The following is a 26,765-nucleotide window of genomic DNA, read 5'->3' as shown; positions in this document are numbered from 1 at the left end:
TGACTACAATTTTTACCTGCATCCTCCCATTATCTCTTTAACAGTTTTGGGTTTCCTTCCCGTAAAACCGTGTCCAAAAATGTTTCTAGCAACCACGTGTTTTGAGGCTCTGACCAAATCCACGTCCCCCTCGCAATTAGACGCGGCAACAACTCTGCAAGCTAATGAGCATTCTAGCCCTACTGCAGCAGTTAAAGCTGCTTTGATTGGCCCAGCGTGCCAAGCTGCCAGTCAGGCTAATGACTTCCACCCCTTCGCTAGCAGGACAATATGTTCTTAACTGCTGAACTCTGACAATAATGTTTCCAGCTGTGCTGGTGAGATCACAAAAATGGCATTTTTATGAGTTGTAATCAAAAATTACTACAATGCAACACCTTCCTCACTCTGCCTTTGATGGGCGAGCGTGTTCACCCCCAGCTGAGATGAGAAGGAAAACAAGGCGTGCTTTAATTGTGCTTGAAAATTATAAAATGTTCTTGAACGCTCCTTTTTATGGGACCTAGAACTGATAGTCTGGCAATCACTGTAGCCAGTGAGATGCTGAAAGCTGGACGATACTTTGGCAAACTTGAAGTACATCTGCGCTTCTGATGTTCCGCAATCCACAAGGTACATTATAACCTTTAAATAAGAAACAGAGCCTAGCAGGAAGGAGTTCCTCAGATAGCATGTATCTTGAAAAGTGGCAAGCGAGACCTGCCAACATGACTAAGATTTTTTTATTATTTCTTCTGATTTTTCTACCCAGCAACGCCCGTTTCCTTGTCTCATCTTAAGGACTACAATTCTCAGGGACCGAACAACATGACGAACAAATGCAAAGTTTCCATTTTCGTGGAATACATACTGTAAAAACGGCATCAGCACAATGCATGAGCGAAGAAGGGGTCTCCTCTTGATTTCTCTTCTGAAACACGCATTTTGTTGGAATCCGTCTTTGATGTTTAAGATATACTGATTATGCCAGGTAACAAACCGAACCTCTTTCAGACCCTGGCAGCTGGCTTCTTCTATCAATCTTACAACAGGCTGTTTCAAGAAAATTAAGAAAACAAAAACATACATGTGATAAATTACATGTTCAAAAATTAATATTTTTGCCAGAGACCACAAAGAATCCCTCTCTCTACTCTCTTCCCCTCTCCCCTCTTTCCCCTGCTCCAAGGCACAAGTACATTTTGACCGCTGAAAAATGTTCCGTTACCTGTTTGTAAGATCTGCCAACAAGGCAGATTTCACGGCTTTCCTACATAATTGGTGCTGGTGCTATCATATTTTCACATGTCAAATGTTATTCCCAAACCTAAAACTCCCTTGCCACAAATTATTAACTTTTTGTCTTTGCTCGCTGACTGTGGAAACCAGAAGTCTGCTGTAGAACAATCTTTTATATATTAACATATTCTCATCTCCCCCCCCCACCCCTTCCCACGCTAGAGAAACCCACTTCTTTTAACTTCTCCTCGCAGGTCAACATCCTAAACTTCTTGTGCTTTCTTCCAGACTCTCTGCAGCTCTTGCTTTTTTTTTTTTTTCATTTGCAAAGCCCCAAACTGTATACAGTGCTCTGCCTTAAGCTTCCTGCCACGCTTATAAAGTCAGCATGACGCATGAAAAAATGAACATGATCTAATTTACACTGGAGGTATTTCTGGTACTGCCAAAATTGTAAAGACACTGATGAGGCTTTATTCAAAATACTATGTACAGCTCTGGCCAGCCAAAGATGAGCTCTTAACTACCACAGGTATTTAAAAGGCTTACTGGAGAGTTTACTCGAATGAATAGAAGTATTCTGGTTTTGTCTAGCACAATCCTGTTTGACACTGGATAGGACTTCTGTGCCTATAATTGGGGTTAAGGAGTTGAAAGAGAGAAGGTCTATTTAAAACCTGATATGAAAAACTGGCTGTTAAAGACCAAAGGGCAGTGGTGACACTGGAACGAGCGTGCGTAAACCATCGGTGAACAGATTTAAACTAGATATTTAGGAAAAGGTCCCTAAGGAGCCAGGGCTGGCAGCTGTGGGAGCGTCCAGCTGCAGCAGCGTCCAGTGCAGCCTACGAGATGGCGAGGGGCTGGATCCAGTGACTCTGGAGGCTCACGTCCTGCATCGCGCTATCTTTGGGGACAGGTAAATAAACGAAAAACCGAAAAGCTAAGTGGCAGTGGTAGTCAGGCTGCAGAAAGCTGTCCCCTCTGCCCTAAAACCAGATTTCTAGGGATTAGAAAGGACTTTCTTGGTACTGACAAGGGCCAGTTTGCTCTCAAATTTGACAATTTGGTCAGCCTCTGTGTCTCCGATGATTTCAGGGATAACTTAAAAGTGCAGTCCAGCAGAGCAGAGTTCTGCTTTTATTGTTTTTTCAGTTCAACACTGACCTTCTTGACTATCTTCCTCAACAACAACTCTAAGTAACCTTCCTGAATGTTCAAAGAGGAAACAGACTGAAAATGTATATATAGTTTATAGTATATACTGTAAACAGAGGTCTGGGTTACAACCCAAAAGCAGGATTCTGGAACATGTTAAATACCTCAGAGTATTCTCTCCAGCCGAAGTGGTCCCTGCAGAAGTATTTCCAGACCGTGTAGGAGCTGGAGCTGGAGCTGGGGCAGGAAGGCGTGGACAGCCGCCGCATTTGGTCAAACTCAACAGTTTCGTATAATTTCATAACATTCAAATCCACCCAAAACTCATGTCCCCTGGAAAGATCAAGAAAAACAAACAATTCCCACCTTTTGTAACCCATTTTAAAGAGATCATTCGGAGATAACACCACAGACATTTGGTGCGGTCCTCCCCAGAGATACCCCGGGTCTGGCTGCGCTCACGCCATGCAGCCCTGCGACCGTAAGGATGTCCCATGAGTTCCACGTGGGCACAACGCAGGAGCAAGCGCAAAGAGCTGCGAGGGCAAAGGAACTCTTCAAAAGCTTCAGTGGACAGTGGTGGAACAAACACGGTCTTCAGCACAGAAAAAAAACCTCAAACCCAGCAGTCTTCCTAGTCCAGTGGTATTTATTCAGTATGCATGAATGGTACAAAAATCAATACACATATCCTTGACATTTTGAGCATACTAAGTAAATACATCACACAAGCATATTTGATGAAGCAGCCACGCATTATTCAAAAGGTTATTCTTGTGAAAGTTAGTGCTTCAGGGAAGAAAAGAAAATGTAAATGGCTCCTGATGAGGAGCATCTGCTGCCAATCCGCCGGAGAGTTCGAGCATCTTACATCACGTGCAGCAGAAGAGAACTAGCCTAATATGAAAAGGAAACGTGACTTCACAATTATGGAGCCTACGCTGAGGATTACAGGCTTATTCAAGTAGCTATGTTGCTGCTACAAATATCAACGCTAATATGCAACTTCACGTAAAGTGACCGGCGCTTTCAAAAGGACCGAACAACAACAGGGGGCTCAGATTAAGAACCAGAGTATACCCTTTATCTAAAGGGGAAAATAAAAGTGCAGCTCCTCTACACTTTACAAAGTCATGTTTGACAGTGACTGTGGAATGGCTCAGCAAACAGCGTCTAATGTTGTTTCATTCGTCAGTGCTAAGAGAGAGACATCAAATTAAAGACAATTCTCAAGTACAGCATGGAGTTCTAAAGCTCTGCTGATCACTCAACGATCGCTGCTTTATTAGCAATCAAGAACTTAAGAAATTCATAGAAATTGAAAGAAATCACAGTAATACTCATTCCCTACAAAAGTAACTTTTTTAGAACTGGGATTAACAGATTTCCAAAATAATGCTGTTTACAGAATTAGTTTTCTACTTGTGTAATCTCTTTATAACTTGTCAGCTTACTGCTATTCATTAACAGTTACTAATGGCTGGCAACTGCAAATGCAGCTGTTGAGACTGTGTAAAATATTTTCTTTGAATTCTTAACAGGAAACATAAATCAAGCTGATACTCGAAATCTACACTTTATTTGTAAAACCTTGGCACATTCATACCATAGACATCAAAGTACTGTGTCTGAAACTTGCCACATCGTGACAGCTATTCTAAACATGTGTACGATTTTATGAATACAGATTTGCTTGAGAACGGCTGCAATTTTGCTAGCTATTTCCCACTCTTACTGGTACAGTTGCTGAAGAGTTCTATTAGACTACTTGCACAGGAAACTACTGAAGAGTTCCCATTTTAAAAAATAATGATCAGCTGGAATGGCCCTTCGTTTCTCAATCAGAGGTACAGGTGCGCAGCTGTTCTCAGTGTTTATCATCATCAATTAATTGCATTTGGGTCTGTGAAGCGCTAAGTGCAGTTTGAGGTATTAAGCGCTTTCCTGACACAGACCAGGAGACAACGTGTCCGCTCCTGCGGGCTCAGAGTCAGGGGAACTGATCCGCTGCTGTCTGGGTAAACTGAGATGGCTCTCTCTGTTTTCAACAAGCGTCCTGTAGACTTAAAGAAAAGATACGGAATAGTCCCAAATCAAATGTCTTAAAAATGCAACTCCATGAGCTACTTTTAAAATTCTTTGGACACAAAAATCACCCTTTTTGCAACGCCCGCAGACGGAGCCCCAGCCGGCACGGGTGTTGCCCGACCCGCTGCAGGGACAGCCCGGGCCGAGGTGGCCGTGGCCATCCCCACCACAGCAGACCTGCCTGCAGCAGGAACAGCTCCAGCCAGCTTGCTTCCCCTTTACGCCGAGCACCGACTACCGAAAAGGAACATCTTGCCAGTTCCCCGCACGTGGGTCTCTAAAAACCGTCACGGAACCGCGCTAATTAAGATGAAAATTTTGTCAAGACGGCACTATCGCACCGAATCCGTAGAAGGTTTAACAGCGCATTCCCTCCTTGCCTCAACGGCGTGCAAGATAGGTTAGAATACTGTCCTGGTTTGGGCTGGGATAGAGTTAATTTTCTCCCTAGTAGCAGGCACAGCGCTGTGGTTTGGATTTAGGATGAGAATAACGCTGATCACACACTGATGGTTTAGGTGTTGCTCAGCGCTGCTTATGCCAGTCAAGGACTTTGCAGCTTCCCCTGCTCTGCCAGGGGCACAAGAAGCTGGGAGGGGGCACAGCCAGGAGAGTTGATCCCAACTGCCCCAAGGGCCATTCCATACCATACGGCGTCATGGGCAGTATAGAAACTGGGGGGGTTGGCCGGGGAGCAGCGATCGCTGCTGGGAACTGGCTGGGCATCGGTCGGCGGGTGGTGAGCAACTGCATTGGGCATCACTTGCTTTGGATATTGTTATTACTATTATTATTATATTGTTGTTATTATTATTTTACTTTATTTTATTTCAATTATGAAACTGTTCTTATCTCAGCCCAGGAGTGTTTCTCACTCTCACTCCTCCGATTCTCTCCCCCATCCCATCGGGGCAGGGCAGTGAGAGATGGCTGCGTGGTGCTGAGCTGCTGCCTGGGGCTAAACCATGACAAATAGGAGTACAGGAGGAAAGCAGCTATTCTGCGTAGGAGGTGTCTTTTAATCATAGAATCATCACAGAATCACAGAATGCTTTGGGTCGGAAGGGACCTTAACCCAGCTCTTCCCCGCAGGCTGCAGCCCGCCGCGAGAAGCTGGATGTACTACAGCTGACCTTCCCAGCCCGCTCCATCGGTGGCTGGTGCACGGGCACCCGCGCAGCTCACCAAAATCACGCAACGATAGCGCCACACGACAAGCATCCGCCACAGGGGATACAAGGCAGACCGAATCAGAAGGAAAACCAGCGCCAAGCAAAATAAATGACCGGTACAAAGGGACTGAAGGTAAACATAAGGCTTAAAAAAAATACACACACCTTCTCAAGTTGACAAAACTAGTTAACAGATCGCCCCACCTTCCTGGTATGCAGTCATTTTGTTCCTTAACAACAAGCTGCAGTCTACTTTAACTGAAAAAAATGTGTGAAATCATGAGGAAACCATCTCTCTCAAATACCAAGCTGTGTTATTATTTGAAGTATTTGCAGGCAGCACCATAAGCATGATTTTTTGAGTGAATTTCTTCATATATGTATACTTTAATGCTGCTTTAGGGACTTTTGCTTTATCTTATCAAAACGTAGTCTTACAATTCTGAATTTCAGTGCCTAATAAAGCTGTCATTTTTGAGAAAAGCATGTTTAGCGACTGATATAATTATTTGTATTATCCTTTTGGAGTGAGGAGTTGGACTCACTGCTTTGGGGTTACGTTGCACCTACAAATCCAAGTCCTCAATGAAGACCCCTTGATAGCGTGCTGCACATTGTATGAAACGAATACATAAAAAGATATTTCCCAATAAAAAAAGCTGACAATTTGAGCATTCATTCTCACTTTGATCTCTTTTCAGGCCAAATACAGTTCTCCCTACTCCAAAGATCTGTGACCTCCAAGAAAGTGGAAAGAAATGGGAAACCTTTCCTTTATAAGTAAATTATTTTCTTTTAAAGGTGGTAAAACACAGAGGTGTATTTAATTTTATTGTAACTTCATATGTTGCATGTGTTACGGTGAAAACTGATAATGAACAAATGTTTGCGGTAGTTCTGTGCTAATGCGGTGCAAAGTAAAGAGAATGTGAAAAATCAACATACACTCTACACACGATAAAGATTATCCACTAGCATGGCGAACTCTCTTAAAAGTAATCACATACTGGTTAATATCCTAAAAAGTTGAAGGTCTGTAAACTTTTGAAGACTAGACAACAAATTCCACAGGCACTTGAAACATGGCTGGCTTCTGATACATGACTTAGGTATTTCTAATATGGGGTTAACGGTGTTAAAACAGTCTCCAACAGGCACGCATAGCTCTGTAGCAAAGCAAGGAGAATCGAAGCAACGCCATGGGAGGGACCCTGTGGAAGGAAAAACATTTTTCGAGATGAACACAGCATGAGACTGCTTTTCCTCGCGCTTTTATTGCAGAGCAAGCAGATCTTCAGGATGAACTCCTAAAACTCCGGGTTGACGGTGCCTATGCAAAAAATGGGTGTTTGCGCGCAGACAAGTTCTAACTGCAAAACAGGAGGGGAACCGCAGGGTTTTTACATGGCCTTCTACTAGTTGTGCTGTCACGTGAAAGCTTCACGTACAATTCCAGTAAAACAAACTGCGGTAAGTTTTTTCCAACAAACAAAATCTCTGCACAGCTAAGCGTGCATCTATGTATCTCGTGAGACTCTGCTGAAGATTTATAAGGCTGACCGCTAATGACAGCTTACAGTGAAAATAGCTTCTCTGAAAGCTAAACATTTTTCTGCGAAACCTGTATAGAGCATGCCAAATTATTTCTCCATACTGAAAAATGTAATGGTTGCCTGCTGTTTGGAATTTTTTACATTTTTGTAGCTCACTGTTTCTGCCTCTTTATCAGATTCCCCTCCCCTGTAAGCAAATCGAGGACAGGACGGCCATCGCTCATTGACATACGCTGTAAGAAGCACCCTGGCATCAAGCACCGAAACAGCTGATCACCACCCCTCCAAACCTTCTTCTTAAACGCCTACGTACGATACGACACATGAAGTGTTCTTGTTTTCCCATTCCTAAATAGAAGCGCTGGGTCTGTCTGACTGTAAAGGTCACAGTGTTTCTGAGCGACCCACCTCTCGGTGCGTGCCCGTGGCACAGCGAGCAGAGCAGCGCTCTCGAAGCACTGGCTTTCCGCTGGTTTCATATAAATCCGTCGCTCTTCAATTAAAGATGGGGACACCGGCTCTGGGCACTTGCTACCTGGGTTTACTTACAGCTTCTCTCACAGTAAGAGCTGCAGCTCAGCACCCAAAAAAGCACTCTCTAATCATTTCTTTAAGAAAAAATGTGGTCGAAGGTAAGATACTTCTTACCAAGAAGTATCCTCTATCCATTTCCCTTAGCTGTGAGTAGGGAAAGGTTCAGTAGTTTCAGGATGTAACAGCAGAATCTTCCTGAAACTCAAACTTCTGTTAAATTAGGGACTCTTTAAAAATGGTATTTTTATTTTTCAAGTTGGTAAAGCGTTTACAATGCTACTTCCCATTAATTTTAATGGCAAATTACATGACCAAAGTACATAAACACCCCGAAACCTACACAACAGTGTTTTATTTTTTCCCTGAATACTTTAACGAAAAACTTTTAAACTCCACACACGTTTTCTACCTAAAAATAAATTCTTCGGAATAACACTGCATTGTTGTACACAGCTGAAAATTTTAGACAAATGCCTTTATTTAAGTGACTGCATCTGAAAAACACACTATGTGCCCAAAGCCTACCTGATTTTTTTTTTCCTAGTTATAACACTGGGAATAAGGAAAGATACTCTTTTGCAAAACACCTTGATTCACATAAAATATATATTACTCCACTGCTCATTTACATTCTTTAACAGTGTATTCCTCTATTCAGAAGTATTAACTTTTGCAAATTACATTTACTGGCTTTTAAGATCGGAAATCCTAAAATATATTTAGCAAAGTTGTTAATAATAGCTCTTCAGTTAAAGCACTTCCTCTGTATATCGAAAAGCCTATTACCAGCTTACATCATGCAAAGCCATGAAAAAAAAATGAATTGTGATTACAGCAAGTGATGGCGTGATTATATTTCTGGCTTCAGCTTTAAGACACCAGTGATGAAAGCAAATACGACAACCGCACTTCTCAACTGCTCAAGGCCTGGAGGTGAAAACCCCCAAATTCAGGGTTCAAGAACAGCAAGAATGCGAGATGCTCAAGGTTACGTCTGATACATTCTTTAGCATAGCATCACTATCTTCAGCGCAGTATAAGGATTTACTGCTTCTGAGGTACAACGTACGCTATCTAAAGTAAAGGGTATCCTTCGTAATGTGTAGATGATGGGTAACGTATAGATCGGGAGAGGGAAAACCCAACAATAACGCAGCAAGGTACACATCGCCTTGTTTCGTGCCCTGAAGGGAGCACGATGGAACACGTAATGCACCACGGGCACGCGACTGCGCAGCCAGCTGCACCTCCGGGAGATGCTCACGTACAATGGCGATGAAACACTTGGGTACTATGTGGATGACACAGACAGAGCACACACACAGAAACCCAGCAATTAAAATCCTTTCTTGTGAGCTGGGGAGAAACAGACCCATCCCAACGCTTCCTCTGCACCGTCTCCCAAAGACAAGCTCCATGAATGGGGTCCATCGCTCGTTATACTTTTCCTGGGCAGTTTGTGTTAAGGAAAAAGAGAGTTTTGTAGCTAATGATTAAAAAAAAAAATCTAGCGTTGTTACTCATGGACTTTGAGGTCTCCGTCTGGAACTATCAGTCTGGAGAAGAGCGGGAAGGAGATGATGAAGGCTACAGTCTGTCAGACATTTGAGAAAGCAGGAAATGTATTCAAATACCTTGGTGGGGCACAGTGCTACTCCCATTGCCTCTTTGCATCATGCAGCAGGAACAGCCTTCTGTACAGCTTGAAACCAGTAATAAAAACAATGTTGTCTTTTTCTACAGAAAAAACATACGAAACCTCTCTGCAAAGACCACAAAACTTTACCTCGTCTTGCGTCTGAGGTAGAAATTCACTATCTCCATTTTTCCCCAGGAAAGGCAGATGCAGAGAGCGACTAAAACAGGCTCCAAAGTCCCACAGAGAATCCGCGACAGAAGTGGGAACAGAGATTTCTTAAGAACTTCTCTTCACTGACTAACCAAATAAAGGTCTCTATTTATAAAATAAAGCAGTTCAATGGAATTATTTGCACTGAAAGAACAATGTATTGAACCCTCTTAAGAATACAGCACACAACCCCAAATTTGGTGCTGTGCAACAGCACAGTTCAAAATAAAATTCCGCAAGTGCCTTCAATAGCAGAACCTGGTTCGCTGAATAAGTTACATGTTCTCTGTACCCTAGCTATAAAAAAAAACACCCACAAAGACACAATCTCTTCAGGACGCTGAGTAGGTACCTCAACTAGCAAGTTCCAACACTGAAGTCTTGCGAGATGAACGCAGCCTGCTAGAATAAGGGTATTTGGGCTCACTCTTCCTTGCATTCCTCTGAAGAACTAACGTGTGACTCTTCTGTGCTCTTTCCATGCGGTAAGACAAGCGTTCGCTAGGTGTTATGTACAAATAGATGACTAGGAGAAATATTTTTTGTAAATGGTATGAAAACGCATGTGGTTTCGAACTCTTCTCCTGAGTTCAGTTGTATGTCATGAGTCTTACCGCAAACAGTGTTCAGAAAAAAAAGAAACCTAGCAATCAACAAAGGTCTGTACAGGAAATGAAACTCGGTTCCCATCAGAACAGCTGTGATACAAAGCAAGACTGAGAGTTAAGCACCACTTAGATGATGAAACTGTTGATTTTCTCTCTATGACTAAACCAGTTCCTCTCTGCAATAGCAACAACCTGAAAGCCACTCAGGGGAACAAATGAGCTTAAAAGATCCAAACAGGTATGAAAACCTTTTGCACTTAAGGTTGAAAGATCAGTCAAATCAAACTCAGCAACTGTAGGAGACGTCAGTCAGGCATTTATGCTTTCTGGTGACCCAAAATCGGCAATATTTCATCTTATTTGTAGCAAACAGTCGCTTGACGTTGCAGGCTGTAGTCTAGCTGTGGGTGAGGCACCGAGTGTTTAAACTCCACTGTATGAAACTGAACTTTGCTTCAAGTACCACCCCCTTAATAAGATCTTTCTTTTTAAGCAGAGGTACTGGCACTTTGAAATGGGAACATCAGATCTCAGACAACAGCAGCCAAAACTCGCTCCCATCAAAACCAATACCGATTCCCTAGGAAGTAACAGTAAGCAAGGGCGCAGGTAGCACTCGTGAAAGGACATTCTTCAAACAGCTCTTCACAGCACAGCAGTAAAAGTGCAGCCAAATCCTAGTTACTGCTACAAGGAGTGCAGGAGGAAAACAGGAACCTTCCCTCCCAGAAGCAATACTCTGCAGCAGGGCGAGAACAAAAACAAGCTGGTAAACACCATCCCGCAGCCTTGATCTTATCAGTATCTCATCATTCTTAAACTGAAGAGAGGGGCAGCAGGTGACAGGGCAGGAAATTAGTTTCGTATTTGACTTAATTTGTTCCCTCATCGTGTCACGCTGCTTCTCTCCGCCGTGACTGTAAGCCGTGCAGGAGGTGCAGTGAGAAAGACTCAGAAAATGATTCTATGAAAAGAGAAAGGTGCTACAGAAAGATTTACCTCTACACTTAAAAGGCTCCATCATCAGAGGAAGAAAAAAAAAAAACAAAAACCCACTATCAATATAGTAGTAGCTTTACTGCTTTTCCTATATTTATTTTTTAAAAAAAAAGTGGAAAGGCAGGTTTCCCTGCCTTTACAGTTGGTGATGGGGGGTGCTTGAAAAGCAATCCTCTGGAATTTTCCCAGTGAGAGGGTCTAGCCCCACTTGCATGTTTGTAAATCGGAAACAACTGCTGGGATACTGGTCCAGATGTACATACAGCTTAGGTGCAAGTCTGGCCCCAGATCTTTTCTGGCAGGGTGGAAACAAAAAAAAACAACCAAAAAAACCTCTCTCCCACAGACAGATACCATCTCTGGATCAGGAAGTCATTGAGGCATGACTGCTGGAAGATAAGAGACTGTACCGAGAACTATGTTTGTTCTGTTCTACTCTTCCCAAGAAAGCCACTGCTGGCCACTTCTGGACATGAGGTACAGGGTTAAAATGGTCCTTTGGTGTGAACTACCGTTAAGTTCTAAAGATCTGTAGCAATGAGGATGTCACACACATTCCAATCTTCCAAGGATTGCTGCATGTACCATATTTCATAATTCAAATCCAAGTTGCATCTCCTATTTGCAGTAGAGGACAAACACGGATGTCCTTGCCTGAGGTAGATTGCTGGTTTCAAAGGTCTCCTACCCCCACCAGCTGAGGATACGTTTTGCAGAGTTTTGTTCGTTAGTTTTAATTTTTACATCGGTAGACGTTCTAGAGACAGCACAAGCACAGCTCTGAGTGGCAACAGACCCAATATAGGACAGGGTTCTCACGTCACAAGAGAGGCGTTTGCTTTCACAAAGCTGCAATACGAACACCTCCTAAAGCACTTAGATGGAGTCTAAAGTCCCATTTTTCAAAAATGTTCTGCACAGACATGCCTGCTGCTCTTTTTTTAGCATTCTATCCAATCTCAGGACTTAAAATACCTCTGAGACTTATGATAGATAATGAAACTGCATCAATTTCATCAGCGCTTTACATAAGGCGGTCACGTACAAGGCTAACACTCACTAGTGACCACCAATTCTCGGTGCTTCAGTAATGTTCCACCCAATGTTTCATGTCACACCCTCCACATGCAGCTTCCCAAAAAAAGGGCTCCTCCATACATTTGACTCCAAGTACCAAACTTTGCAATTATTACTCAGCTCAAATCCTCACCGATTTCAACACGTACGTGTACCAAGTAGGAAGGAACTTCACGATCGCTGCTCTTGCTAAGCAAATAATTGTAACAGCCTCTTTCTGTTCCTCATCCTTACCGAAAACGGGCAGGCAGACAATGCTACAACACCGTGCCTGCTAGATTACCTGTAAGCAACTCTTCTGAGCAATCTGTTTCAGCAATTATAAATCTTTGTTTCAGAAAGGACTGTTTTATTACCGTAAGTACACAGGGAACAGACTGACCTCAACCTGAAGCCAGGTGACAGCTGTTTCCAAAACTGTAATCTGTTTATTGACGTGAAACAAGAAAAGGCATATTTGAGTGATTACCGATTCCTATGGCAGCTCAGCATAACACTTCTAACTTCCCTAGATTTGTATAGCTAGAAGCCAATTAGTTTTATTTCATATGTAAATGATACTATAGAGTGGAGCAGAGAGGAATTCATTGAAGCGTACTGTTACAAAGCACAAGGCAAACACTTCTAAAATCACTTCACATGCTTTTTATTTAGAGTCTCTGTCTTGCATTCCTTCTAGCAAGGAATTAAAAGAAGTTCAAAACCATTCAGCTGTGTACATTCAAGAAACACCACACACAAAATCGCCAGGCACAGTGAATTTCAGCTCTTTTCTCATCTCCGGTGTTATCAATAACACGGGTTATCTTGTATGCTGTGGCAGCTGCGCAGATCAGAAAGATAAATTCCTAAATTTAACTATTCAATTGGTCAGACGACATGCAGAAGTTCGTGAACGACTGAAATGCTTCCACTGTGCTCTATATGATTTTAAGATCTTATAAGCATATTCTAACAGCATTAGAGAAACATCCCACGAGCACAAGAACGAAAGAAAACCAGTTTCCTTTACATTCATTTTTGCCCTTACCTTTCCTTCCCAGGTGCCTCCATATGCCCACTGACAACCCCATCGGGGAACACACGGTATTTACGCTGACTTCATCCAGGAACCATGCATGCATACCGTGTAATTAGTCAACTTCTCCCAGGCAGAATATGTCCCATTGGAGGTCCACCTGCCTTTCCCTCACTGGAGCCATTTCATTTTGGCCTTTCTCTTCTAGCTAGAAGGAGCCATTCCATAAAGCTTATAGAAATCACGGGGGGAAAAAAAAAAAAGAAATCAAAGCAACTACGAGAAGGTGTTGTGTCATGAGTTGGGATATGCCGGGCACATGCAGTTGAACAGACGCTGCAGTTCCCCTGGCACGCAGGGGTGCCTCTTTGCCAAGAGAAGGGGTGGAATTTTCAGCCAAAGAGGGGGAACTGATGGGTCAGGAACTGCAGGGTGGTTTTAAACAAATCCCCCCGTAATCAGTAATGATGTTGCTTATTTTGAAAAGCAACATATGCACGACTGGACAGGTGTGTGTGTGGGGGGGGAGAACCTGCTCCATCCTGCAGCCAAGTATTTCCCCTTACTAAAGAGCATCTTAAAATATCCCAGCTTGGGTACTCTCATGCTGAAAAGCAGTACTTGGCGTTGTTCTCTCAAATACTTAGCTGCAAGCTGGAACTTCTCCAGGGCCTCTCCTCACATGGATGAAGAAAACTGAGTGCTTCTGAGTATTTGAACCTGCTTCAATTCATATTCCCCCATTTGTTTAGATAGCTTGGTATTTGGCTCTAAATACTTGACAGACTTAAGAAAGCAAAAATATAAACAATTTAAACAAAACATAAAGCTTTATGTTCAGTTTGAGGCCAAACTGCAATGAGTATCTGAGGCAGTCATATTACAAAGAAGTATATAAAGAAGGTTTACCACTTCTGCTACTTTAAGGTCATGTTCCTTTAGGTGAAAGGCAACAACTGCATGTGTATTTTACATTACTCACCTCAGTAACATTGAGATGAAAGATTTATAGAAATGGCTACTTCAAGAATATCGTATTTGAATTTAGAGCTCATTCTCTAATTGAGCCAATAGCCCAACGCTTTCTTGAACAGCCCGGCTTTCTCGGAGCAGCACACGATGGCAATATTATGCATGCAGACTGTAATGATTACTTACTATGCCATATAAACTGTGTTTAAAACAAAGCAGAATAAACAACTACCACCCACTGGTTGTCAGGCTGGCTTCTGCGCGGCCTTTCTTGGACGTGCAAACTGCTGAACAGACATTTCCTTGTTGTATGCAATCTGCACAGATAGGCCTGTAAAGCTAGTCTGACCACAAGAGATTAATAGCTTTAGCCAAATAATGCGGTAACCATGTGAACGATGAGCTGTTCTAGCATGTTTGCGAGCCCCTCCGCAAGGTTCAACACGCTGCTATCTGCATCTTGTTGCCAGGAGACACAACATCGCCCAGGAACAGAAGGGAAACCAGGCTGCAGTGACCACCAGTGAACTCCAGGAAGAGTCACACCAAGTCCGAGCAGTCCACGTGGAAAGGTTTAGCAGGTTCTTCTGATATGAGGTGATGTTGCAAAAGAAGAAACTGGCGACAATACGTAGGAAAACGTCTACCCCCCCCCCCCCCTCCAAATCTAATTCAAAGCCATGTTAAGGCTAAGTTTTAATGCATATCAGATTCCATGTTTGAAATCAGAAGCCCTAGTCTTAAAAAAAGTTTCACTCCTAGGTTCTCACTGATACTTATCCACAAACATGAAGCTCTTCCAAGGGAAGAAATACACACAAGAGTCACAGGACTTGCCAATTTGTCATTCCATGGTAAGTGGATATTATAAATTTACAAGAGTCATCCAACCTTGCATCGGGGCATGATTTTGTAGCACTGACTGAAGCAAAGATCTTGACCTCTTAAGAGAAGGAAGAAGAGTACAGGCGGTAGAATTAGCAGCTCGGAACAGAATGTAGTTAGAAAATACTGCTGTTGAAAGTAATTTTAGTCTCAGTAGACTACTTTTACCTGAAGAAAACAGTTAGGCAGATGCTCACTGGGTAGCCAGTTCAGCTCAACGAGATGAAGTCTCGTTTGTATTCAAAGAATCCGCCTCCACTTCGACAGCAGAGCGTCACGCTGACTGCGGAACCAGCAGCAGAGCTCTGACCCAGCACACCTGGGTTTTCTGAGATCACGCTGTTTCTCCGACTTCATTCACGGTTAACAGAATGTCATGTGTCTGGCAACGCACCCGTTAAGTTTCTTCCCGACCGGTTCAGACAGACAGAAACTCTGTACCAAGAGACCAAAATACCCACCAGACTGGAAACCTGCAAAGTAAGTGTAAAGGCGGACAACGCTATTCAGCCGATTTTACAGGCTGGAGATGACTAAGCAATTACGAAGCATTGTTTCTTTTAAAATTAATCATTCTTAGCTCCTTCATTTGGAACATGTAGATCATGTGTGTAGCGATGGATTTTGTGATACAGGCTTCAAAAAGAAAACTTTTTGCTTGTTTGCACAGAGCTCAAATTTAAATTACTTGCATGGGCTTGTCTTATTTCTACATTTGCTGTTTTGTTTTCAGAAATCCTTTAAAATACTTGGGGAAAAAAATTGAAGTTTCCCTGTAGTAAAACACAGCAAATTTTATCTCTTATGCAGTTACAAGATTTTTTTTTTTTTTTTTAAACAGACTGGCATATTTTTTCAAGACAATTCCATAAAATATGGTTATTCCCTATTACATATAATTCTTGTTTCCTACTTGGCTTTCATTTTCAGTGTGGGGTATCTATATTCTGGCATTGTCTTCAGTAAAAAGGATGAATCCGTAGGCTGACAGAGCCTGAGTTTCAGTGCCTAATCCAACGTCCAGTTAGGTGAAAGTAAAGACTCACATTGACTTTAAGCATTAGATTGGGTCTCCGAGGCCTGATGAGAAATCTCACCATAGTAAATGAAAATTAAAACAGTAAGGAAGAAAGGATATACTTCTTCAGGAAGTGGTGGGAAGAAGAGGCAGTGAGAACAAACACGCAAGGACCCAGGGGGCAAAGGCAATTTGAAGTTTTTACTACTCAACTACAAAGTGTCGCTTTGAACTCACTATGGCTAGAATGAGTTGCACCAGGCTTACAGATTATGGCAGGGCAGATAAGATACGAGAAATCTGCACTGTATGTTTCCTCCAGGGGGGAAAAAAAAAAAAAAAAAAAGCAAAGCAGTCTACCCCCTGCGCTCATACAAACATGGACTACATAGATCTCATGAACTTGTAAACATCAGCGCACCCCACTGCTATTCAAAAGGGAACCTGCATTATAAAAGCTGAAGAAGTTTTGTTGGCAGGGGTGCAGGATCAAGCCTAAATTGATAACATAACCAGGGAAACTTCAAATCTGCTTTCTGATTTCAGAAAATGAGTAGACAAACGCTACTTCAATAAATGGTTTAACGTTTTTAGATGGCAACTTAAATAGATGATCAGCGTTTCTGAAGGTATTGCTCAGGTTGTTCACAGTGAATTAGCTGAAACATCACCATATATTAGCAACTATATGCAATTTCCAGTCAAAGGACTTAACAGAGTACCCATCTGATTTTAGCTGCTTAGAACGTAATTACGAAAACTGTGCTTGGAGTGCAGAAAGTCAATCTGGATTCACAGCGACAGAAGGCAACTGCTGTATCATTCCCGTTTCAATCGCTTCAAAGGCTTGTTTGTGCTGCCACTTTTTCCAGTACAGAGAAAAGACTAATTAGGAACGCCAAGAACAAGTACAACGTTACACAACAGCCTCTGTCAACTCGCTCAGTTTCTACAGAACTTAAGTTTTCTTATTTCACACGCTTCAAGTCCTTCAGCTTCAAAGAATACCTCAGAGATCATAAACAGCAGTTTTAATAGGCGTGTGAGAATTTTCTCTTGTGGCAAGCACGTTAGATATTACTCAGGTAACATCATCACAGGGTTCATAAAACACTTTTATACAAAACATCAGGAAAAAAGAACACCCGTTCTGTTGTATTTCTGCACCGCTGCTCAGCTAAGCACCCTTGGCTCTGCTAGTAAGGGAGTAAATTCAGTTACCTACCGATATCTCACTTTGATCCTATCATTGTCAGGGTTGCAGTAGAGTCTCTCCAGATGCTCCTGGGAATCATTGGTCACACTTTGCCAGCTCTGGGTTGCTGTCCTTCTCACTTGCCAGTGATAAGGCAAGACTGTGTGATGTTTGGGACAATCATTGCCGTAAACACAAGTGCCCTGGAGAAAATCCACACAGATTTCTATTCCATCTTCCTGATGGGTGTGATATTGCAGCTGGTTCAAGAGCTCGAATACCAGGTCAAGAGAAGCTTCTTCGCTTTTATCCTGGAATATGCCAGCACTGAATTTATTGCTTAGGTTCAGATTGTATTGCATCGGACAGCTATTCTCTTGGAATAAGCCAGATGTGTAGCTTTCCAGAATCTTGTCTGGGAACAAAGGACAAGCTGCACCATCGCTAGCAGCTGGGTGCAAAGGATGATCCTGGAACGATTCATTACTATTTTCAGCAGCAGTTCCAGGAGCAGCTTCTGGTGAGAAGCCTTGCTCTCCTGACTGGACATCCTGCTCAGGATGCCCAGAAGAAGGACGAGCTCCCGGCAACTGACTCTGCACATCTGGAGCTGTTGGCATCAGCGCAGTCACGTTACTTTCCGGTTGGGGGCAAGAAGTTCCGAGGACCAGAGTCTTTTTCACAGCAGGTTCACATAAATCACTATGACCGCCACTTTGGCCTCGGGGCACAAAGACCCTATCCAAGGTCCCAGCTCCCAGCAAACTGGTAAAGATTGGCCGCAAAGCCCGGAGGGTTTCCGTGTCCAGTCTTTTCTGCACTTGCTGCTTCTTCTTGAAGCAAGGCTTCACTGGCGGTATCTTTTCAGACAGTCTTATCTGAGGAGGAAAGTCCTCTGAAGGAGGGCACTTCATTCCTGGGCAGTGAGCCTGCGGCACCACACACGCTGGCTTTGGTTCGGTGTCCATCAGACACAGACTTTGCTCTCTCCAAATCACTTTCAAACGTCCCAGAGCCTCACAAGAATCAATCTAGGGCAGAAAGGAAAACAAGACAGTTAATCTCTCTAATTGCTCATGGTTGACACGAACAAGATCACCCCTGGAGAGGATTTCGAGCCAGCAACAGCAAACTCCTCCCTTCTCTGTGACTGTGGGTAGCCCCTAGGCACGTAAAGCATGAAACCAGCTAAACTCAGGCTAATTAATCCCAAACACACGCTCATCGTCTTCTCACACATGAAATCTCAGAGGCACTCAGGCACGCACGCACAGTCCCCCGAGGCGGGGCAGGAAAGGGGGACGGTCTGATGCCCTCCTCCTTGTGGTGATGTTTAATAGTAAACAGCACTTTAGTTCCTTATTTTCCACAAAAGCAAACATCGCGTTGCTCCATTTTATGCCTCCCTCACACGCAGACCTGAGAACAGAAGCCTTAGCAGCCATACAGCCCCGAGCGTTCCCACCACACTTGAAACATTCATGCACCATTTCTTCTTCCCCCCGATCAACGGGCAGACGTACACATTCCCATTCCATTCGCATAGATCTTCCTGATACAATCTCACACACCCACCCCGCAGCATCGTCAGGGGAGCGCTGGCTTCGCTTAAACGAGCGGCAAACTTCACGCTGCCTTCAGCAGGGGCCAGGATTTAATCCTCGGGTTTTCAGAGAGCAGAATTCAAGCGCTCACACCCCGTTTTCCTCCTGCTACGCATCCGACACCGGCCGTCTCATGCATGTCCAGACACTCCCCCTGCGCACACGGCCGCTCTCGCATGCCCACACGCTCTCTCACGCTCTGACTCAGATGCACAGGCTGCACTCCGTCACCCTGCCGTGACACACCAAGCTCATTTGCCTCTCGCAAGGCCAGTCAACAAAAATTAAAACCGGGCAGTGAAGAAAACAAAGGGGCGCTCGTTACCCAGAAACAGGAAAAATTCGGTTATTTGCGAGATGAAAAATTTTTTTTTTTTTCCCCCTACAAATAAATAGGATGTCTCGTACGTCACCAGAAACCAAGCTCCATGCCTTTTAATCAGGGCTCTTGTAATATTTGATTACATTTAATTAAACCCTCTTCAATCTCCTCGCACATAGCCTCAAAGCTTAGAGTGGAGCACATTAAGGATTACTTCCTGGATAAACGCATTCCAAGCAAAGTAACTTCTCATGACAAAACAAAATCCCGGAAAACAGATGCAATTTGGCAGTAATTTCTGGCTACTGACGATTTGCTCTGGAAAATTTCTCACCGAGTCTTCCTTATTTTGGAACATTCATTTATATGGCTTTTTGCATTACCCTGGGAAACAGCACGACAGGATCGCCAGGAAAAAGAAAAGCAATTGTACCTCTCCAGTTTCCCTTTTTTAGAGTAAATTTAAAGCAACCAGTGTATTTGTTTGCCAGTTAAAACAAACTCCAAAATTACTGCTGTCGCTGTTACTCCTCCACAGACGCAGCAGGCAATTCTCTTTCTAAACCACCGAGGGTACCTTCAACCTTCAGGTAACTTGCAAGGTTTAAGAATCCTTAACTCCAAAAGGAATCAGACGCTTCACTCCATCGTGCCCAGGTTAAACAGCCCCTGCGATACGCAAGATCTCCCAGGGTCCGAGGGGTCCTGCTCCGCCGAGGAGCTAAATAAGTGACTGCTGGCCATTTTCAGCCAGACCTTTAATGCTATTTTGATATTGGTATTGCTCACTTGCTTATCACTGAAGTTTTGCTGCTATTTTTAAAGAACTGCCTTAATGTATAGAGCTGAATCCCCCAACAACTCCAAGAAATAGAAGGCAGTGGGAACGACGACTGTCAGGATCTGTCAGCATTTCTATTTCAGCATTTTAACGTGCCAAATCAGCCGCTATTATCTAGCGACAACATGAAAGCTCGCCAAGAGCAATGCTGTATTTGCAGAGCATATTTCAACAGCGGCAGATCTCTCGGTGGGAGATTTCAGTCCCTAAGTACCCCCCATCTCATGCGAACCGCACCTCCGTTTCCTTTGCCGAAGCGAGCAAGTCTAGCGGTCCTAAAATAAATTTTTAAAATAATAATAATAAAAAAAAAGAACAAAAACCAACAGCCTGGACACAAAACAACAACAAAAGCAAGCAAAGCCGGAGCGACAAGACGGCCTCGCAACTTTCCCCAGGTTCCCCCCGGCAGCACTCCCCTGCTGAAACCTACCGGCTTCTGCTCCCCTCGAGTGAGATTCCTGCGTTTTGTCCCAATTTAAGGGCACTTTCCGAACAGGATTAGCCTTCTGCAGGGGGGGGAGGAAAAAAAAGAAATCACTGCCTGCTGCAGCCAGGCGCTCGCACGCCGGTATTTCCACCGTACAAATGCAGAAGGGCCCGCGTCTCGGGTGGCTGGTCCCGGGCCGTGTGTCCAGTTGCCTCCGGGGTTACCAAGAGACGGCGGGGAGGGAAGGAAGGAGGGAGGGAAGGAGGGAGGCGGGAGGGAGCCGCCGGAGCCGAGCCCGGCGCTGCGGGGAGCGGCGGCCCGGGCTCACCGCCGCCCTGCCCGCCCAGCCGTAGGTGCCCCGCCGGCCATCCCGCCCCGCAGCTCCCTCTGCTCCTCACATCTTCTCATGGCTGTTTTAAATATCGCTTCCCGAGAGCGCTCGGCAGGCAGCTGCGCGGCCCGGGGAGGAGCTCCCCGCCGGCGGCCGCCTCTGCCCAGAAGCCGCGGCCCGCCCCCTCCGCGCCGCCCCGACGGCAACCGCCGCCCGCCCGCCCCCCTGCCCCGGCCGCCTCTCCCTGCCTGCCCCGGCCGCTTCCCCGCCCGCCCCTGCCCGCCCCGGCCGCCTCACGGCCCGCCCCTGCCCACCCCGGCCGCCTCCCCCCATGCCCCGGCCGCCTCACGGCCCGTCCCTGCCTACCCCGGCCGCCTTCCCCCTTCCCCCTGCCCCTGCCTACCCCGGCCGCCTTCCCCCTGCCCCTGCCTGCCCCGGCCGCCTCCCCGGCCGCCTCACGGCCCGCCCCGGCCTTCCCTGGCCGCCTCACGGCCTGCCTCGCCCGCCCCTGCCTGCCCCGGCCGCCTCACGGCCCGCCCCTGCCTACCTCGGCCGCCTTCCCGCCCACCCCTGCCTCCTCACGGCCTGCCCCGGCCTCCTCTCCCCCCTGCCCCGGCCGCCTTCTCCCTGCCTACCCCGGCCGCCTCCTCGCCTGCCCCTGCCTACCCCGGCCCCCCCTGGCTACCCCGGCCGCCTTCTCCCTGCCCCGGCCTCCTCTCCCCCCGTCCCTGCCTGCCCCGGCCTCCTCTCCCCCCTGCCCCGGCCCCCCGTGCCCGCCTCCGCCGTACGGAAGCCACATCCACCTAGTGCCACCAGACAAAACTGAAAGCCCACTACCCAGGTCATTCCCAAGAGTAAAGGGGATAAGAAATTCCTTCGCCTTTTGATTTACCGCGCATGAAGCGGTTTCACCTCTGTAATGAACCGTGCGAGCCTCAGCGCCTTGCCGACGCGGGGCTGCAAGGAAGGAGGATTTCCTCAGGCGAATAATAACCAGTAATAGGCCAACGACAGCAGACAGGCGTGCGTGTGTGCTCGCACGCGAGGAGGGAGCCGCTTCCGAGAACACGCAACTTTTGTCAGCCCTGGCAGCTGAAAAGTCACGCAGCACGTTGGAATCAACAGCCCTCGCCGAGGCCAAAGATAGCACTCTCAACCTCCGAACGGTACTGAATTTCACAGCGCAAGTTACTCAAAGAACGCTAATTAATGACTAAGAAGTGAACCAGAAGCCCATCCTGGAACAAAGTCACCGTGACTCATTTTCTGTACCTACACGGGGTGAGCTCAGCCCCCTTCTCACGCGGGGCTGCCAGGATTTGGGCCCGCACTCATTACTGCCTGTGACACACTCCGAAAAAGAAAGCATGAAGTGCACCAGATATGAGGAATTACAGTAAGTTACTATTTATTTACATGGCGTGCTTCAGAAGTGGAATTCGTGAAGAGCGGAGTTAACTTTCTTTTGTCCAAAAGCCGTCGGGGTGCTGTCATCTTTTGGCTGCGCGCCGTGCGTGTGTGCGAGCACGAGGGGTTAGTTCAGCTGCTGCTCCCCTGGTGAATCACACCCTTGCATTGCCGCAGGAAATTTCAGCGGGACGTGGCCGCCAATTCACACGGGCTCCACACCACCAGAACGAAGCGCATCTGCAACGCTAACCTGGCCAGGCAAAATAACTTCTAGAGAGGCAAATAACTTCAAAAGGTAAAATTTATGTTGATGGAACATGTGTTATTTGTGTTACTGTTTGCTTTTTAAATAAAGCCAGTCTTTCATTCCTTATGTATATAAATGCTCAGTGATTTTATAAAATTATGTGTACAGAGAACACAGGCATCTGGCAAGAAGCTGTCATTCTAAGATGACATAAGCTTTACGGTGCGTTTTGAAAATGCTGCACAGCTGCGTTTATGATGCAGGGAGAATATGCCATTTCTACAAACAAATTACAAAAATTGAGCTTCATGCAGTTGGAGCTGACTTCTTATAGAATGACACAATAGAGGCCGAGTAAAGAAGGCATCCATATCTACAGGAGCTGAAAACAAATTACCATCTGTAAATTAATTGAACTCTTGAGCGTCTGAAACATCAGACAGGCACAGCCTTGCTCTCTCTCTGGGCTCGACAAAACAAGTTTTACCAAGCGCGGTGACAGGCAATGTGTTATAGCCTCAATTAGTGAGGGAAAAAAAAAAATGTATACACACTTGCATTTATCTTCTATGACCAGAACAGAAATTATCTGTTTGGAATAGCTTATTTCATGCGTGAGATATAAATAAGCAGCACATATGGCTGCACTGCACGCCAAGGTACGCACGACTCCCCCCGCAGTGGGGTTGTAAGGATGTAACCGAGGAAAGAAGGAGGCCTGGAATAACCATCTTTCTCAAAAAAAATGTATAATTAAAGGAAATACATCACAGCACACCAGCAGATCATACACCTACTTCTGAGGCTACCCCACACAAATATATAAAGAAACTATGACCACCATGAAAGTATGATCTCATTTTTAAATACACGTTTAAATCTTAAGCAAGAGAAAGAAAGCTTTAATTATTTCTTTCAGATGGTAAACTGCATCAGAGCAAATGCAGTAATTTACAATTCTGACTTGCAAATAATGCAATAATCAGTATGCACACTTCACTTATTTGATGATGAAAGAAAGAAAATGTCTTTGACTTAAAAAAAAGTTCTCGGGCTCCAACGTATTTTTTTCTAGTGACAGAAACAAGACCTCCTTTTCTACCTCGAATACTTGCACAATGAACATTTTTAACTTCTTAAAACACAGCCCATTACATTCCTTTTCTGACGTTTTATATGAAGTGAAGTCAAAAAATGTTGGTGGGAACTGGAAGGATGCTGTGGAACAGGCGGCACACAAAAGGTGTGCTGCATCTTCTCAGTTCCTCTGAAGCCATTAAATCCCAAGCCTATCTCACACAGACTCTTGCTCTCTGCGTTTTCAGCAAGGAGGAGAGGGAGTCACAGCCACAAGCTCTTATTTTAGCTCCATGTACTTCTGCCAGATAATCCAGCAGAAAAGCAAGCTGTTAGACTCCACGTTCTCTGTCTTCCACAACTTCTCCCCTCCCAACAAGTTTCAGAGTGGTATATACCACCATTTTAAAATCAGGCAACAGTAGGAAGGTTCCAATATAACCCGATTAATATAGAGACCCAGAAATCAAAGTCTAACCTTTTCCACAGTGGCATTTCACATGTTCTCAGGATGCCTTTACCTTGCAAACTGCCTCTTCACGACCTTTGTCAGGCTGCTCTAATGGAGCACTCCCTTTAAGGTACACATTGTGGAAGAAACAGCGAGAAACTCCTGGCAACTTAGTTTTCAAGGGAAAGTAAAGGTTCCCAAAGGAAAGTTAAAAAAAGAGGGGCATGGTCATGCAAGATGGGCCCATGTGCCGTAACACGTGGGGGAAAAGCTATGGTCCTCGGTCACGTAAAGGTAAAACTGAGCTATGTTAAAAGATCTTCTGCCATCAAATCAGAGGGCAAAACTGCTGGTGGTGGCTAGCAGTGGGCGTGGGGAAGCCTGCTCAGTAAAAATTACAAACCCCCGCAGCTGAGGTTTTGGAGATGTTGTGGGCTGACATTTTTGGGAGCAAAACCAATGCAGTATATAGATGAACATGTTTTAAAACCTCTTTGTCCTGATTCTTTGTAACCAGGAAAAGAAGTTAATGAAGCTAAAAATACTTCCCCACCTTCAGGGTGTCTCTAAACTGCACTATCTAGTTCAGTCAGCTGCCCAAAACTTTTAACATGTTTACATTTTCGTTTTCTCGGTTATGGAGTAGGTGAACATTGAAACTGCTGAAAGGAAAATGTGGCACACACCTTTCCATAGTATTTAAGGTGGCCTTTCCAGAAAAAGTTACTCAAGGTCATCATGCAAAACCATCAGTACTGCAAGACTACTTTTCATCAACAGAACGATAATTCATTTAATTCATAGCATGATAATCACAAAACCACTGCTATCATTCCAAGATCTTCCTACTCAACACAGAAGTTGCGTGACTGAAACTCATGCTTACAGAAAGTTATACTGGTTGGAAGTTAACTTATTTCGAGATCACACATAACACTGTTCTAAGGCGGTCTTCACTGATTTCAAGGCATCAAATAACTTCCTCTTGTGAGGAATCTTGGTGCCACTGTTCCCAATGTGCTTATACTCTGTAAGTCTAAAATAATCTACCTCACTTTACACAGCAAATCAAGAAGAGAATGAAGTTGACCTCAGTAGTACAAGTTTTCTCCAAGAACTTCTCTATCACTTCTCCAATTTAATCATTCACTACATAACATTTTACCTTTTTTTAAGAATGGCTTTTTAGCACTGGATTTTCCACTATGTACAAGTAAAGAAATCAGTACATATTATTACTACATAAAATACTGAAATCTACAGTTCCAGGCTTTTTTCCCCTTCATATTATCATTATCATGTAAAATAATTACATTAACATTTTCTTAATCTTAATAGTCTGCTCTAACAATTAAGCAAAAATACCAAATGAGACATATCCAGGGTTAAGCAACAAGTCAGCGGCAACTGGAAGAGTCCCTTGACTCACACAACAGCACGTGACACATTGAATCAACCATTTAGCACTTCAAAATCAAAGGGAACATACAAATGCCTCTTTCTTTGCTACGCAGCAGCAGACACGAATGCTGAAAATAAGAAAAAGAAATGAAAAGTTGTTATTTGTAAGCTACTGAATCATTACTGTTACTTGCAGTAGGAACAGACTGCAAATTTACACCACCTTTATTTTAGTAAAAATACTAAACTTCTGACGTTGATTTAGCAGTGGAAAAACAACTTATTAATGTTTTACAGTACTGAACAAAAGATGTAGGTTTATTACAGAAATCAGTATGAAACTCAGATGAATTCATCTATGTAGCTAATTTTTACTGTAATGCTTTAAAATTAACCAGAGAGATGGTTCTTTTCCATACCAATGCTCGATGACAAATTTTAATCACTTTCCAGTAACATTTGAAGCCCTACCCTTGTTCCAACATGGACATGTGCTAGCTCGTCAGGTTAGGGAGGTACCAAGGGAACCGAAGTGTCAATGATGCAGACATTTTTTAAAAGTTAGTAGGTGGGAAGACAGAATCTCTGATCAGTTCACCCTGTTATCAAGTTGTGCCAACTCTTCCATACCTATTACGACTTTCGCAATAGTCCATTTTTCATAATATGTCAACCTATTGTAGAGATTTCTTTCTTCTCCCTTACAAATTGCATAATTAAGTATTTATCATTTTTGTTTTCTGTGCATATTTCTATCCTCCCTCTTAATACTAAGACTGGTAATTTTACCTGGGTTTTTTTAGAAGTGAAAAAAGAGCTTGCTGTGTTCATAGGAAGGCGAAGTAACGCAAGCCAGTTTTCACTAATGAAAAGGAAGGGAGAGGATGGCAGCAAAGGTCTACTCCACACCCGTATTCGGGTAGCCTTGGCGGGAGTGACACCTCGTGGGCTACATCTCGCTTTGGTCTCTCCTGAAGATTAGAAGGGCAGAAATTTCAAGGTCCAAACACGCCGAGATGAAATTTTCTATTAATTAAAGTCTCCCTCCACTGGAAATGCTCAACACTGACCGAACTTTGGCCAGGCTGGTACATACAACTTGAGGGCAGAAGGACCTCCTGGGAGTGGCAGATGCTTCGTGCCATAGCCTAGGAGAGAAGTTGGGCCCTGCTTTGCTGGGGGGCACGGAGCGGGGCACCTGCGTTGTGTATCTAGGTTTTTAAAAATGTCTGACTTCCACACGCTGTCAGAATGAAGAATTGCTTCTGAAAATGCCATTATATTCCCAGCAAGATGATCAGTAAATA

The 26,765-nt window shown here is 44.4% G+C and overlaps 1 protein-coding gene across 4 annotated transcripts in view; it reads right to left on the bottom strand.

Moving 5' to 3' along the window:
- Positions 1 to 26,765, bottom strand: part of TIPARP (TCDD inducible poly(ADP-ribose) polymerase) — a 44,764-nt gene that overhangs the window by 5,134 nt on the left and 12,865 nt on the right. For 3 of the 4 annotated variants that reach the window (XM_075716577.1, XM_075716575.1, XM_075716574.1), the window contains 3 exons: positions 17,375 to 18,375; positions 2,541 to 2,709; positions 851 to 1,032 (listed from right to left, as the gene is read on the bottom strand). In XM_075716577.1, coding sequence (XP_075572692.1) covers positions 851 to 1,032; positions 2,541 to 2,709; positions 17,375 to 18,312 — 1,289 coding nt within the window. In that variant the 5' untranslated portion in view covers positions 18,313 to 18,375. Of the gene's footprint in view, positions 1 to 850; positions 1,033 to 2,540; positions 2,710 to 17,374; positions 18,376 to 20,544; positions 20,587 to 26,765 lie in introns of those variants that run through there. The other variant, XM_075716576.1, reaches the window with a different exon arrangement.

Source organism: Pelecanus crispus, chromosome 9 (assembly GCF_030463565.1).
Source record: "Pelecanus crispus isolate bPelCri1 chromosome 9, bPelCri1.pri, whole genome shotgun sequence".
Classification (NCBI taxonomy): domain Eukaryota; kingdom Metazoa; phylum Chordata; class Aves; order Pelecaniformes; family Pelecanidae; genus Pelecanus; species Pelecanus crispus.
The sequence above is the reverse complement of the archived record's forward strand: the minus strand, read 5'-3'. Positions and strand labels throughout refer to the sequence as shown.